The sequence below is a fragment of the Vulpes vulpes genome, chromosome 14 (genome assembly GCF_048418805.1).
Source record: "Vulpes vulpes isolate BD-2025 chromosome 14, VulVul3, whole genome shotgun sequence".
In the NCBI taxonomy this organism is placed as follows: domain Eukaryota; kingdom Metazoa; phylum Chordata; class Mammalia; order Carnivora; family Canidae; genus Vulpes; species Vulpes vulpes.
Window position 1 is genome coordinate 29,556,788 of NC_132793.1, and position 13,289 is coordinate 29,570,076.

The 13,289-nt window shown below is 44.0% G+C and overlaps 2 protein-coding genes across 4 annotated transcripts in view; both read right to left on the minus strand.

Annotated features, from left to right (window-relative positions):
• The window catches only part of UBOX5 (U-box domain containing 5), a 42,804-nt gene extending 31,004 nt beyond the window's left edge, over positions 1-11,800 (minus strand). For 2 of the 3 annotated variants that reach the window (XM_026012382.2, XM_026012383.2), the window contains exon 1: positions 11,680-11,797. The gene's annotated coding sequence lies outside the window, so the exon portion shown is untranslated. Of the gene's footprint in view, positions 1-11,679 lie in introns of all 3 variants that reach the window. The other variant, XM_026012381.2, reaches the window with a different exon arrangement.
• On the minus strand, positions 210-11,779 carry FASTKD5 (FAST kinase domains 5). The gene is made up of 2 exons (XM_026012380.2): positions 11,680-11,779; positions 210-2,924 (listed from the first exon to the last, which is right to left on the minus strand). The coding sequence occupies exon 2, from the start codon at positions 2,885-2,887 to the stop codon at positions 458-460; it is 2,430 nt and encodes an 809-aa protein (XP_025868165.2). The 5' UTR covers positions 2,888-2,924; positions 11,680-11,779; the 3' UTR covers positions 210-457.
• Positions 11,801-13,289: the final 1,489 nt, after the last annotated feature.

The following is a 13,289-nucleotide window of genomic DNA, read 5'->3' on the forward strand; positions in this document are numbered from 1 at the left end:
CTGCTTCTCCCTCTCCCTAACCCCCTGCTTGTGCGCTCTGTCAAATAAATAAATAAAAATCTTTAAAAAAAAATAAAGTACATGAAAACCACTTTTAAAAAATTGGCTTTGACAATGTCTGGCTACACTTTTATCTTTAAAAATCAAAATCATGATGAAATAAGGCCAGTAAAGAGAGGAAGAAAAATATGATAGGAATTACTTGAAAATAGGGCATATTAAGAGGTTTATTCATTACCTGCACAAATTAGCAACAACTTGTACAACTGGACCAGGTTACAATTAATTCATGGTAACACACAGTAACTTCACTTTGCCATAGATAAGAACACAGCTAAGTCTTCTCAACAGATGATTTTATTACCAAACCTATATTCTAGCTTTTATAACTGTTTCCCAACACCTTGTACAGTGTACCTCTAGGGCATTTATGAGTAACAATGTCCCTTAAAGCCGTTCAGAGAGTAGAGGTGAACACCTTCTCATGGAGGAACATCAGCTTTTCTAAGCGAGTTCGTTTCAGTAGTGGGAGCCACTCCCAGTGGAATAACTCTACCACACGGTACCCAAGCTGATTCAATTGCCGCCTCTTCATATTGTGCAGTCCAAGCAGATCTCTGGAAGCATAGCAATACTGGTTTTTGTTTGTCAACTGAATGGCCAGCTTCACCTGTGGGGCCTGCATGCAGGCTAATCTGTCTGCCCCTAATCTGTCTGCCACACTGCAAGGGGAGCTCCCCAAATGTATGGCTATCTTCTCTAATTCTCTTGCCTGTGGCTCAGTTTCTGACTCAGTTTCTCCCTGGGTATGTTTTCTTGATTTTCCTTGGAGTAGCTGATTCATCAAATCATCTGTAAGGCTGATTCCCACATGCTTAAGCTTTAATGTGGCTTCTTCTTCAACTGGTATGGCTTCTATGTTAAATGGCAATGGCTTCATGTTAACATCAAGCTGGACCTCTAAATCAGAAGATCGGGTATGAGGCAAAATCATATGGTGTTTGATGTACTGAGACCCACCCAACATGGTCTCAAGTAAAAAGAGAGCTTCTAGGAATTCAGGCTTTGAGCACATATCCTTCCTTGCTAAATTCCACAGCATTTCTGACCCTTCTTGCTGAAGATGAGCACTAAGACGATTGCCTCTGTAATCTAGACACTCAGTGCCAACTATACCATCAAGAGTATACAGCTCCTTAGTGAGTTCAAACTTACTTCTCGCCTGAGCTAACTTGACGAACTCTGGACTCAAAGCGAAGTTGATGAGCTCAAATGGAAAGTACTCAGAAAATGCCAGGCCTAACAGGCAGGTGAGCAGGTGCTCTGGGTATCGCTTGAACTCAGGCATCTTTCTGTGAATCTCATTTATCAGGGCAGAATAAAACTCTTCTGTATTGGGTGGCTTATAATTCAGAGTTCCAAATGACCACAGGATCTTGGCTATATCTTTACTTCGACAGTATGCCACCCTCGTAGGCAAAGAAGCAGCCACAGCATTCATTAGCCCTTCATCCAGGACACGTAGGGCCGAGCAAGCAAGAGTCAGATGCATGACACCCTGAACTCCAAGAAAAGGAATTCGTTGAGGAGCAATCTGGCCAAAATGCTTCATGAAATTTACGTGATCCACGTGCGTGAAACGGAACATTTTTAGAATATTCACTAAGGCATAATTACTCAGATGCTGCATGTCAGCACAAGCCAAGTCTCCAATTTTCCGCATGACATATTCAGAGAGACTACTACTTGATTTAAAGAATCCCAAACAGATTGTACCAATCTCCTCTAAATTGATCAAATCTATGTATTTGAGAACCAACGATTCCAATTTTTGCATGAGGTCTTGGGGTACCTGACGACTCTCACCTATAATATAAATTAAGTGAATCAGCTGGGACAAGGATAGATCTTTCCAGTGTAAATTAAGATAACTAAAGAAGATTTTTAAAAACCGAGGTACTCTGCGGCCCAAGTAACGCCAGAGGTCAGCCACCAAGAGAAGTTGATCCACACTCATCTCCCACACCTTATTGCAAAATCTGGTTTCATACACACCTAGCATTGAATGGGACGGAGGGATTCCTAGGTTGACAAAGGCTTTCAAAATATTGATCAGATCTGGGACATCAAAGAGTTGTATATTTTTCACACTTAGCTGGCAGAGCAAAGCAAAGCTGGTACTGGACAGCACAACATGATGCTGCTCTGCAGGCAGAGAGCTCAGCTTACAGAAATACTCAGCAATGACTTGAGGCTGGAGATTACCTTGATAAACTGTGACTTTGTGCAAAATTAATTCACCTTCTGAAACAGAAAGGGGCTGACAAGTCTCAGATCTGTTATAGCTGTGAAGCTGGTACTCTGGCCTTAGCTGTAGGAAACCTCGGGGGTCTTCAAAGGAATCAAAAATTTCTATATCCTCTTCAACAACTCCTGCAGCCCTGGGTGAGCCCGACTTTAACGTGCTGGCCTGAGAGGCAGGAGCCCTGCTGGATTCCGAACCTGGGAGGGCACTGCTGGTTGTCAGAAGTCTCTGAGAAGAGGAAGTGCTATTAATGTTCTCAACTTTTTTGGCAGGATGGCAGAGGCTGCTGTGTTCTGGAGGGTCCTGTTCCGTCTGCCATGTGCAGCTTCCCACATTCCAGTATGTCACACTTTGGGTAGCACTGTAGGCAAAAGGGTTGCAAAACGCTTGATATCCTAAAGGTTTTAACAACTTGAGGGTGGCTGCCATTCTGGCGTCAGTACGGATCATTCTGCCAGTCAGAACACAGTCCTCACAGGTCTGTCCAGGCAATTTCTTGTTTATATGGTGCTTGATTAGAGCTGGACGGGGAGGAGTTCCACAGAAACTGCCTGGAAATCTTCGGCATATCGCAAGAGCCATGGGTCACAAATGACTGGGCCAGAATTGGTGCCAGATACTGAAAAAAGGGTAGATGAAGAATAAGTGGCTTCCACCTATCACAGTACCAAAATGTACACATTATAAGAAATGGATTAAGCTACACTGCTCTCCACTCAAATAAGTGCCATGCTGGTGAATGGCCAAACCACAAGACAGCACACATCTAGGATAAACTCCCTCTCTTTGATATCAAGGAAGAAAGGGGCCCACTTGAAGAATAAGAAAGTTGGTAAAAGTTATTGTGCTAAAACCAAAAGTAGAAAGTGGGATCTGGTGTAAAAGTTTAATTAATTATACCCACTATAACCCTCCCTGTTCCTAAAGTATGAAGCTTTTGACTATGGGATTGTCTTCTGATGCTGCTCCTACACCTTCTAGAAGGTGCCTGTTCTCTCCAGGTAGCTTATCAGATACTGAATCACTACCACAGAGTAGTCAGGCTATTGGAATGTATACTCAAAAACGCATTTTGGTGGGAGAAGGCAGAAGGCGGATGTGCTCTGTTGTCAATTCACGGATGGGAAGCAAAAAGCATCTCAAAGTCGGGCTCACGGTTCAGGGAACACCAATTCACATGCCTGCCCTGCTGACGTGCAAGTGGAGCAGCACAGCTTTCCTCTGGAGGCGGCTGATGAGCAATGTCGCCAATGAGTCAGGTATTGACCACCCTGCTTCTGAGCTGTGCAGGACCCACTGTCCCCCACAGTAGAAACCATGAGAGGCTGTGACACTGACTCTGCTATACTCCTGCTTTCTCTAAAGGCTTTTAGTTTTCCTTCCACTTGAGAAATCCCAAAGCCTGACATGCAAAACCCAGTGAGCCCTGAGCTGCCACAATGTGGACCAGATGAGGTTGTTGCTACACATAATCCCTTGTAGGTTCTGAGGGTGCCACAGGGACTTTCAGAAATCCCTGCCTAACTCCCCTGGCAGCCCCTTCCCTCCAGAGCCCACAGGAGGAAAACCAAGTGGCCACAGGGCAGGCCAGTAGCTTTGTTCAGGTAGTCCAGCTATGTAGGCTTCTCTAGATGGCAGGAATGTATGCTCTAATTTCTTTGTAAACCAGAGCAGAATTCTATCACATTAAATCTTTATACACTAAATTCTTTACCGTGGACTATGGACCATTTTGTCTACTAAGTTTCAATCTATGGGCCCAGATACTACAGACCAGGTGTCATAAAACTATGGTTCAGGGGTCCAAATCCACCCATCCACCTATTTTTTAGGTAAAGTTTTATCTGAAAATAGCTAGGCCACACATTACATATTGTTTCTGCCTGCTTTCTCAGTACAAGAGCAGAACTGAGTAACCATGGAAGAAAATATAATATTTACTATATGGCCCTTTACAGAAAAACTTTGCTATAAACCATTAGTTTAGTCCTATGGATTCAGATAGCCAATCTTTTTTTTTTAAGATTTTATTTATTTATTTATTTGAGAGACAGAGAGAGAGTGATGGGCAGCAATAGAAAGAGTGAAAGAGCACAAGAGTAAGGAGAAGAGAGAGATGCAGGTTCCCCACTGAGCAGGGAGTCCGATGTAGGGCTCAATACCAGGACCTCATGACCTGAGCTGAAGGCACTTAACCGACAGCCACCCAGGTCCAGGTGCCCCAGATGCCAACTTTTTAAAAATTAGAAAACATGAGGAAAATAGTACTAAAATAACTCTTCCTTTAATAGTTAGAGATAACTAAAGATTTTTGCCTCAACCAATATTGCACCACAGGTATGGTAGGAACAAAACAGAAGTAATGAAACTTTCCAGTTGATAGAATAGGGCTTAAAAAAAAAAAAAAAAAATTTATTTATTTATTTATTTATTCATGAGATACGGAGAGAGAGGCAGAGACACAGGCAGAGGGAGAAGCAGGCTTCCTGCAAAGAGCCCGATATGGGATTCGATCCAGAACCCCAAGATCATGCCCTGAGCTGAAGGCAGACACTCAACTGCTGAGCCACCCAGGCATCCCCCACTTAAAAAAAAAAAAAAAAAACATTTGTCTTTCTTTTTTTGGGGAGAGAGAAAAGAGAGAGAACGTGAGTAGGGGGTGGGGCAAATGGAGAGGGAAAGGCAGCGAATCTCTAGCAGGGTCCACACTGAGCGAGGAACCTGATGTGGGGCTCGATCTCACGACCTTAGCTGAAACCAAGAGTCCAAGACTTAACCGACTGAGCCATCAGGGTGCCGTGACAGAATAGGGGTTTTAAGAAGACCTGCTTTAGAACCTGAAATCTATATTTGGCTCAACACAATCTGCAACTAAAGCCTAAACTATTAAAATCTATAGGGGATCCCTGGGTGGCGCAGCGGCTTAGCGCCTGCCTTTGGCTCAGGGCGCGATCCTGGAGACCCGGGATCGAATCCCACATCAGGTTCCCGGTGCATGGAGCCTGCTTCTCCCTCTGCCTGTGTCTCTGCCTCTCTCTCTCTCTCTCTCTGTGACTATCATAAATAAATAAAAATTTAAAAAAAAAACTATTAAAATCTATAGACCTTCATCTCATCTTGGAAACAAGTTTGGAAAAACTGGAAGGAAAAAAAACTTTTGTTTTTTTAACAAAATAACTGCTCTAAAGAAAAACTGGGACACCTGGCTGGCTCAATTGGTAGAATGTGTGACTCTTGATCTTGAGGGTTTTAAGTTTGAGCCCCACATTGGGTGTACATCACTTAAAAATAAAATCTTAAAAACAAACAAACAAACAAAAACCCTGAAAACAATCCAAATGTCCATCTGGAAGGAGGGGGCTTGGTTTACAGGATAAGCGTGTGGCAGGCATCAATATGAGAAAAAGTACATACAAACATTCACTGAAACAAAGAGAACACAAATGAGTGCCATCACCTAAAATACTTGCATAAAAGGAAAGTAACTAGCTTTTTGGTGGAGAGACTTTCTGCTATATCTTTGATAAACTTTTTTCCCCTTTCAACTGGCATTGGAACTGTTAACAACAGAAAAGTGTATGAATTAAACAAATATCTTTATAAATAATTTTAAAAGTACATTAAATAACTTAAATTACTTCAATAAATACTACCTAAGAGTACTTAATGAACTTATTGTGCACGGTCCCCAGATGAACAAAAGAACCATTTCCTTGGGATCCCTGGGTGGCGCAGGGGTTTAGCGCCTGCCTTTGGCCCAGGGCCCGATCCTGGAGACCTGGGATCGAGTCCCACATCGGGCTCCCGGTGCATGGAGCCTGCTTCTCCCTCTGCCTGTGTCTCTGCCTCTCTCTCTCTCTCTCTGTGACTATCACAAATAAATAAAAAATTAAAAAAAAAAAAAAAAAGGAACCATTTCCTCGAACATCAATGTTTGAGTGGTACTGACTCTGTATTTTGAATTAATGTGGCCCTTTTTTGATTTGCAAAAATACAGGTTAAATTCCAAGATAGAATAAACAACAGCCACAATTATCTTAGAGCCTTCTCTGTGCCAAGCCTAGTATGCACCTGTTAAATCTGCATTAGCTCCAATCCTTACAATCTCTGTAAGGTAGGTCTTATTTTCTCTACATTGTGGATGAGGAAAAGGAACTTCACAAGACTAAGAAACCTGCTGAAGGCTACACAGCTAAGGGATGAAGTGGAGTTTGGTATCAAAGATTGTCTGATTCCAAAATCCACATTGCTGGTGTATTATAGATAAGAGGAGTGAGATTCCAGACAAAGGAGTAGGGAGGACCCTAAACAATCTACAGGATTTCCAGATACCAGGGAGCTGGAGGGTTAAAACTAAGTGAACTCAAAAGCCCCTCTCATCTCTAACACACTTCTGAGGTGTGCTCAGTGTTATTCAGTTCCAGACCACTGCAATAAAGTAAGGGTCGCGATAAAGCGAGTCAAAGAATTTTCTGGTTTCCCAGCGCATGGAAAAGTTAGGTTTACACCATACTATAGTCTGTCACATGCACAATAGCATTATACCTAAAACACAATATACGTATCTTAGTTATAAAATACCTTATTGCTACAAAATGCTAACCATCATCTGAGCTTTCAGCAAGTCATAATCACTGATCACAGACCACCCTAACAAACACAATAGTAACAAAAACATGTGAAATATTCTAAGAATTACCAAAATGTGACACAAAGATAAGCGACCAAATGCTGTCGGAAGAATGGTACCAACGGGCTTGTCTGACACAGGGTTGCTCCAAATCTTCAATCTGTAAAAAACATGCTCTCTGTGAAGTACAATAAAGTGCAAAATGAGCTATGTCTGTAGTCTAAGACTTGAGCTATCACTAACAGCTAGTTTATAGTACTCACAAAAAAGAACAAAGAGAAGACCTCAAAGACCAAAATCTACAGGAAGGATGGAAGATATTCCATCATCAAGGTAAGGAGATGTACCATAACTGAAGACCTAGAAGTTGGCAGGAGACATAAGGTCTCCTGAATTTAAGGTTCAACTGAGCAGGAGAGAAGCAAAAGGAAACCCCAGGATAATGAAGATCCCAAGACTAGAACTGTGAGCAGACATACAGAACCAGTTCATGCCAGAGGAAGTAAATATTACCAAGGAGGGGAGATGTATACTTCTGAGGAATAATCTGGGGACAGACAAGCAATAGGTAAACAAAAAACCAAGCCCATAACAGTGACAAAAATTATTAACTCCAGGAAAACAAAAAGGTTGTATAAGACAAGAAAATGTTATATTATACTCCCTGCTCAGCTATGAATATTTACATAATTTATAGATATAAACCTTGAATATCAGCTTAATTTAAAAGTTTGAGCAAATTGGGACGCCTGGGTGGCTCAGTGGTTGAGCATCTGCTTTTGGCCCACGGCGTGATCCTGGAGTACCAGGATCGAGTCCCACATCCGGCTCCCTGCACGGTGCCTGCTTCTCCTTCTGCCCGTGTCTCTGCCTCTCTCTCTCTCTCTCTCTGTGTGTGTCTCTCATGAATAAATGAATAAAATCTTAAAAAAAAAAAAAAGTTTGAGCAAATTATATATGGAGGATGCAGGGAGAGGAAGAGGAATAGAGGAGGCTGGGTAGGGACACAAGAGACCCAGAGTCTCAAAGCCCATAATAAAGTCGCCAAAGATTTTATAGACACAGATATCTCCTAGAAACCAAGAAACAGCAACACAAATATATTATTCATAAATATACTGATAAATGCCAAAAGAAACCAAGAGTTGAAAGTGCCTCCACAGAATAAAAATTGAAGGCAAAATAAAGAGAATTAATATTTAGTGTCATAGGGCAGCCCAGGTGGCTCAGCAGTTTAGCACTGCCTTCAGCCCAGGGCGTGATCCTGGAGACCCGGAATCGAGTCCCACATCAGGCTCCTGGCATGGAGTCTGCTTCTCCCTCTGCCTGTGTCTCTGCCTCTCTCTCTCTCTCTCTCTCTCTCTGTGTCTCTCATGAACGAATAAATAAAATATTTTTAAAAATATTTAGTGTCATAAATCCCATAAAACTATTGGACTGTGTAAACCACGTCCAAGTTTGACAAAAACTAAATTTGTGCATGCACTAACAAGAAATTAAGGTATTCTTCAAGACAATCAGTATTTAAAGAAAGTAATCTTAAGTTTCAAGGAATATGTTGAAGTTTTTCTAGTCAAAGCAATTCCTACTCTCTACAGAACTTCCTTAAGGATGCCCAGTAACAGCAATGATGACAAAATAAAGAATCGTAGAGGCATGCAGAGGCAACTGCAAATGGCAAGTAGGAGCTACTTACTTTTTCACCATGCAACTTTTAGCATAACTGTATAGACAACATATCTATATATATAGGTCTGAAATATAACCACTTCAGAAGTCTAGTCTTGAGTACTGTGGAGAAGGAAAGAAAAGAAACAAAGGGAAGATACAGAACCAATAAAGCAGAACGGTAAGGAGGAAAGGCACTGCAAAGGAAAGGCTGCCAGGATATGTTTGTCCAGATAGAGAATAGCTGAGAGAGTTAGTTCCTCCCTACATAAGGACTCCCAGAGAATCCATAAGAAAGCTGGAAAGGGAATACTATGAGATGCCCAATCAGTAACTCCTGATACCATCTCTAGAGGTTCAAAGACATGTGACATCAGCACAAAGCTCCTTTCCTAGTTTAAGTGTATAAACTTAACTACATGTATATCCTATTCCCCATCTCTCTTTAGGGGGTCTAACAAACCAGCATGGAGCCTCAGAGACCCCTGGCACTGCCTAACCACCCTGAATGATGTTATTTCACAGGAATGAGGACTCTTACCTTTCCACCTTCCAGATACAGGTCTGAGCAAAGCTGAATAGCTTTGTTTAAACTATAGTCCAGAAGTTAGAGGAAGGGAGCCAGATGGTGAAAGACAGCCATGCTAACTGTAGATTAAGTATATGACACTCTCAGCATATTCAATTCACCAGTTACTGGATCTCTTCTCTTAATTCTGACTTATCTTTTTGCTAGAAAGGTTTAACCCCCTTATGTCCTGATAAATTGCCACAAATAAATGGATACTTCAAACTCTAATCTTGTCTTAGCAAATAATTTGTTGAGCAATCCTGAGAATTGAAAAAAACAAAAAATTAAATTTCTCTAGGTGTTGAGAGTTTGCAAAGCTTTAATGCCCCTGATGAGGGCTTAGCGACTGACCTAAGAACCCTTAGCTGTTAATACAAATGCCAACTGGGCTAAACTCTTCCGTGCTTCGGTTTCCACACAGAAGCAGTGCCTACAAGTGAGGGATCTACTAATACTATGAAGGTCAAACACTAGTGCTAAGGTAAGGTGTTCAGGTCAAGATAAGTATCACCCAGAGTTAAGCCAAATCAAAACCAAGTCTAACAGCCCATCCCCTCCACTTCGTTCAAGTTTCCATTCTTTTTTTTTTTTTTTTTTTTCTTTTTTTAAAGAGAGGGAGAGAGAGAATCTTAGGCTCAATGCCCAGCACGGAGCTCAACCCCGGCTCGATCTCACAACCCTAAGATCATGAACTGAGCCACCCAGGCACCCTCTAGTTTCCATTCTTATTGGAGAAAACAGCACATCACAATTACTTGTGAAATATTTTCAATTCATATACAGATAGCCCTCTCCTACCCTTTTTTAAGACTCTGCTATTCCTCTATCAGAATGGCAAGAAGGGTCTGGCTAGATACAGTCTGATAAGACCCCACAAATGCTGTTAGAGGCACTACTCTGAAAGGATTCATAACACTCTGTCTTTAGGAAATCTCTGGGTTTAACAATATAGAGCAGGGATCCCTGGGTGGTGCAGCGGTTTGGCCCAGGGCGCGATCCTGGAGACTCGGGATCAAATCCCACGTCGGGCTCCCGGGGCATGAAGCCTGCTTCTCCCTCTGCCTATTTCTCTGCCTCTCTCTCTCTCTCTCTCTCTCTCTGACTATCATAAATAAATAAATTAATTAAAAAAAAAAAACAATATAGAGCAGACACTCATGTCCTCTCAGCCCATGTGAGTGAAACTAAAGGAATGACCAAAGAGAAATATCTGCACCCAAAGTTATGTCAACTGGTCAACTCAACCAAATTCTTGGTTTTTATCTATTCTAGGTTTGCAAGGCTGCACAGTATAGTTTCTCAGACAGTTGAAGGGAAAACTTCAGAATGCTCTGATATCAAAGGTGGCATACTTGCATGACAAATAACAAGACCCTGTTGGGAATCAGAAAAGTAAACCCATGAATGGGGAAGAAAGTGCTACTGTCAAATAAACTAGGCCTGCACAACTGCCGAAAGCCTCACTTTCTCCATTGTGTTATGCAACACTGAGTCTTCAGATCGTATTATGGTCTACTAGGCAGCAGTGAATTCATCCCAAAGCTTGCCTGAGGCCATTCAGAGCACTGAGTTGTAAAATCTAGCTCTGGAAAAGCAGCTGTTCTTACTACTCACAAAGTGTGAGCAAAGTGCAGAAAACAGGAATTTACATTCCAACTGCAACGAATGACTTGAAAGCACAGAACACCGGCCACACTGGTGCTAAAGCCCTTGGCTACCCAGCTCAATAGGATGAAGCACTGGCCCACGGTTTACAGTGAGCGAGCAATGAAGCATGGCCTAAGGAAGTGGATGAGTAACTGGTGTAAGGAGGGCCCAAAGCTCCCTGAGTCAGGACAGAAGAGCTGTGTCATGATTTGTACAGAAAGAGAAAGGGCAATTATTTTTATCTCTGGAGAAAAAAAGCGAGGAAGACATCAATAATACCCTCAGGTTTGTGCAACTAGAAACCATCTGTTAAAAATGGGGAATAGGTATACATCGTATTGATATTTACTGAAGACTCAGGCTGACCCGGTACTAAGCAAAATAATGTAGAATTTGCTACTCAAACTGGCCTGCGGACCAGCGGCATCATCCTCACTTGGAAGCGCTGGTCAGGAATGCATAATCTCGGGCTCTGCCACCGGCCTACCACCTCAATCTCCAGATACCCAAGTGATTATTAGCACGCACGTGAAAGTGTAATGACAAGTGCGACAAAAAACCTCACTGCATTCCCCCCAACGGCCCTATGAGACAGGCAGTTATTATCTCCATCTCCCAGAGGAAAAGTCAAGGTTCAGACGAACCGTGTGCCCAAGGTCACAGGACTCTGGAGGGGCGGGGTCGCCGAGATACAGCTCGAAGCGTGCCTGCCTGCGGGGTCCGCGCCCGGGCCCGGAAGCGAGCAGCCGGCCTCGGCGCGCGCCCGACCCTGCGCCGCCCAGGACGGGAGAGGCGGACCGAGGCCCAGGTGGGCAGAGAGCAGCCGCCGCGACCTCCTACCCGGCCGCCGCCACTCACCTGAGCCTGGCGAACGCGGGCGCCGCAACACCAAACCCCGGACCCCGCGGGCTGCCGCGCCACCACGACTCCTCCAGCAACACCCGGACCTCACCGCCCCACTTCCGGCCAATTGCCCGCTACTTCCGCCTGCCGCGCTAGGGACGGGTGCGGCCGAGGCTCAAAAGACCCTATCAGCGTTTTCCAAGGACGTTTTCCAGCGGAGGACGTTGTTGAGAGAACTGGGAAATCTAGGACCTGCGGAGGGGAAACAGCGCCGTGGATGGACCGCTCTGGAAGTCGCTGAATAGCGTAGACAACCGGTTCGAATCCCGGACCACCACTCAAGGTTTTATAGCCTTGGAGAAATCACATCAACTGTCAAAGCCGAGTTTCTCAATTGTATGGTGAGGGTAATCACGCATCTACAAGATATACATCAATCAAGTGCTCTCAGGAGAAGAGTTAGTGATGGATAGCCGAGCCTGTTAGGAGAAATGGATGTGAGGAGCTGGAGCTGGAGGAGGCCTGTGCGCCAAGGTCATCCTTCCCCTCCCTTGTAGAGGGACTCCCACCTGAGCTGCTATCAGCAACTAGGCAAGAAAGAGACGCTCCAGGAGGGCTTGGTCCTGGACCGCTGTTCTGGGGAAACAAGCACTGCTGTATGGTGTTTGTCATACCTTCTCGGTGCCTTGGTTGCTGGTGCACCTATCCCAAGTGCTGTGAAGGAGACTTGAGAACTGACATTCCCTCCAGGGCCTTATCTTGTCGGGAGACAAAAACCAACGCAGGGAGGACACTTCACTGTAAGAAGGGGCAAGCCTGGGTCCCACTTTGCCTGGTTCTCTCACTTAGGCCAGAGCAAATATTCCTAGTTGCTGACTATGACTTTGCTATTAGAACCCAGAGAGAGGGCAGCCCCGGTGGCGCAGCGGTTTAGCGCCCCTGCAGCTCAAGGCGTGATCCTGGAGACCCTGGATCGAGTCCCATGTCGGACTCTCTGCATGGAGCCTGCTTCTCCCTCTGCCTGTGTCTCTGCCTCTCTCTCTGCATCTCCATGAATAAATAAATAAAAAATCTTAAAAAAAAAAACAGAGAGAGCAGGGGGCCTATCCCCCAGGGAGTAAGCCACATTGCTCATAGACATCCATGACAATCCTATTCTTCTTTGCCAAATATTCAATTTCCCAGCCTCCCTTGAAGTGATAAGAGGATGCAACTCAGTTCTGGCCAACAACACTTAAAGGGAGACATACTGGCAGGATCGTGGGAAAGCTTTTACTTTTATGATAAAGTGGTCCTGCCTGAATCCCTTCCTGGAGCTGTGGCAGCCATCTTGTGGCATGGAGGGAACTACATGCTAAGGATGGGAGAGTGGGAGAATGAAGTCTTAGGGCCTTGGTGAACCAGTACCTCTGATGGGATGCTTGTGACCACAATTGTCAGGTGGGGAAAAATAAACCACTCTTTAGGGTCTTGTAAATCAGGTTACCTGTAATGGGGTGCATTCTTGAGCAGGGGGCTTTGTAAAGAAGACAGGGAATTATCCTAAAGGACAACACCTCTCAAGAACAGCTCCCTGCTCACAGCACTCTTGGGTCCATTCCGCCTTTGGGGCTTCACCAATAATT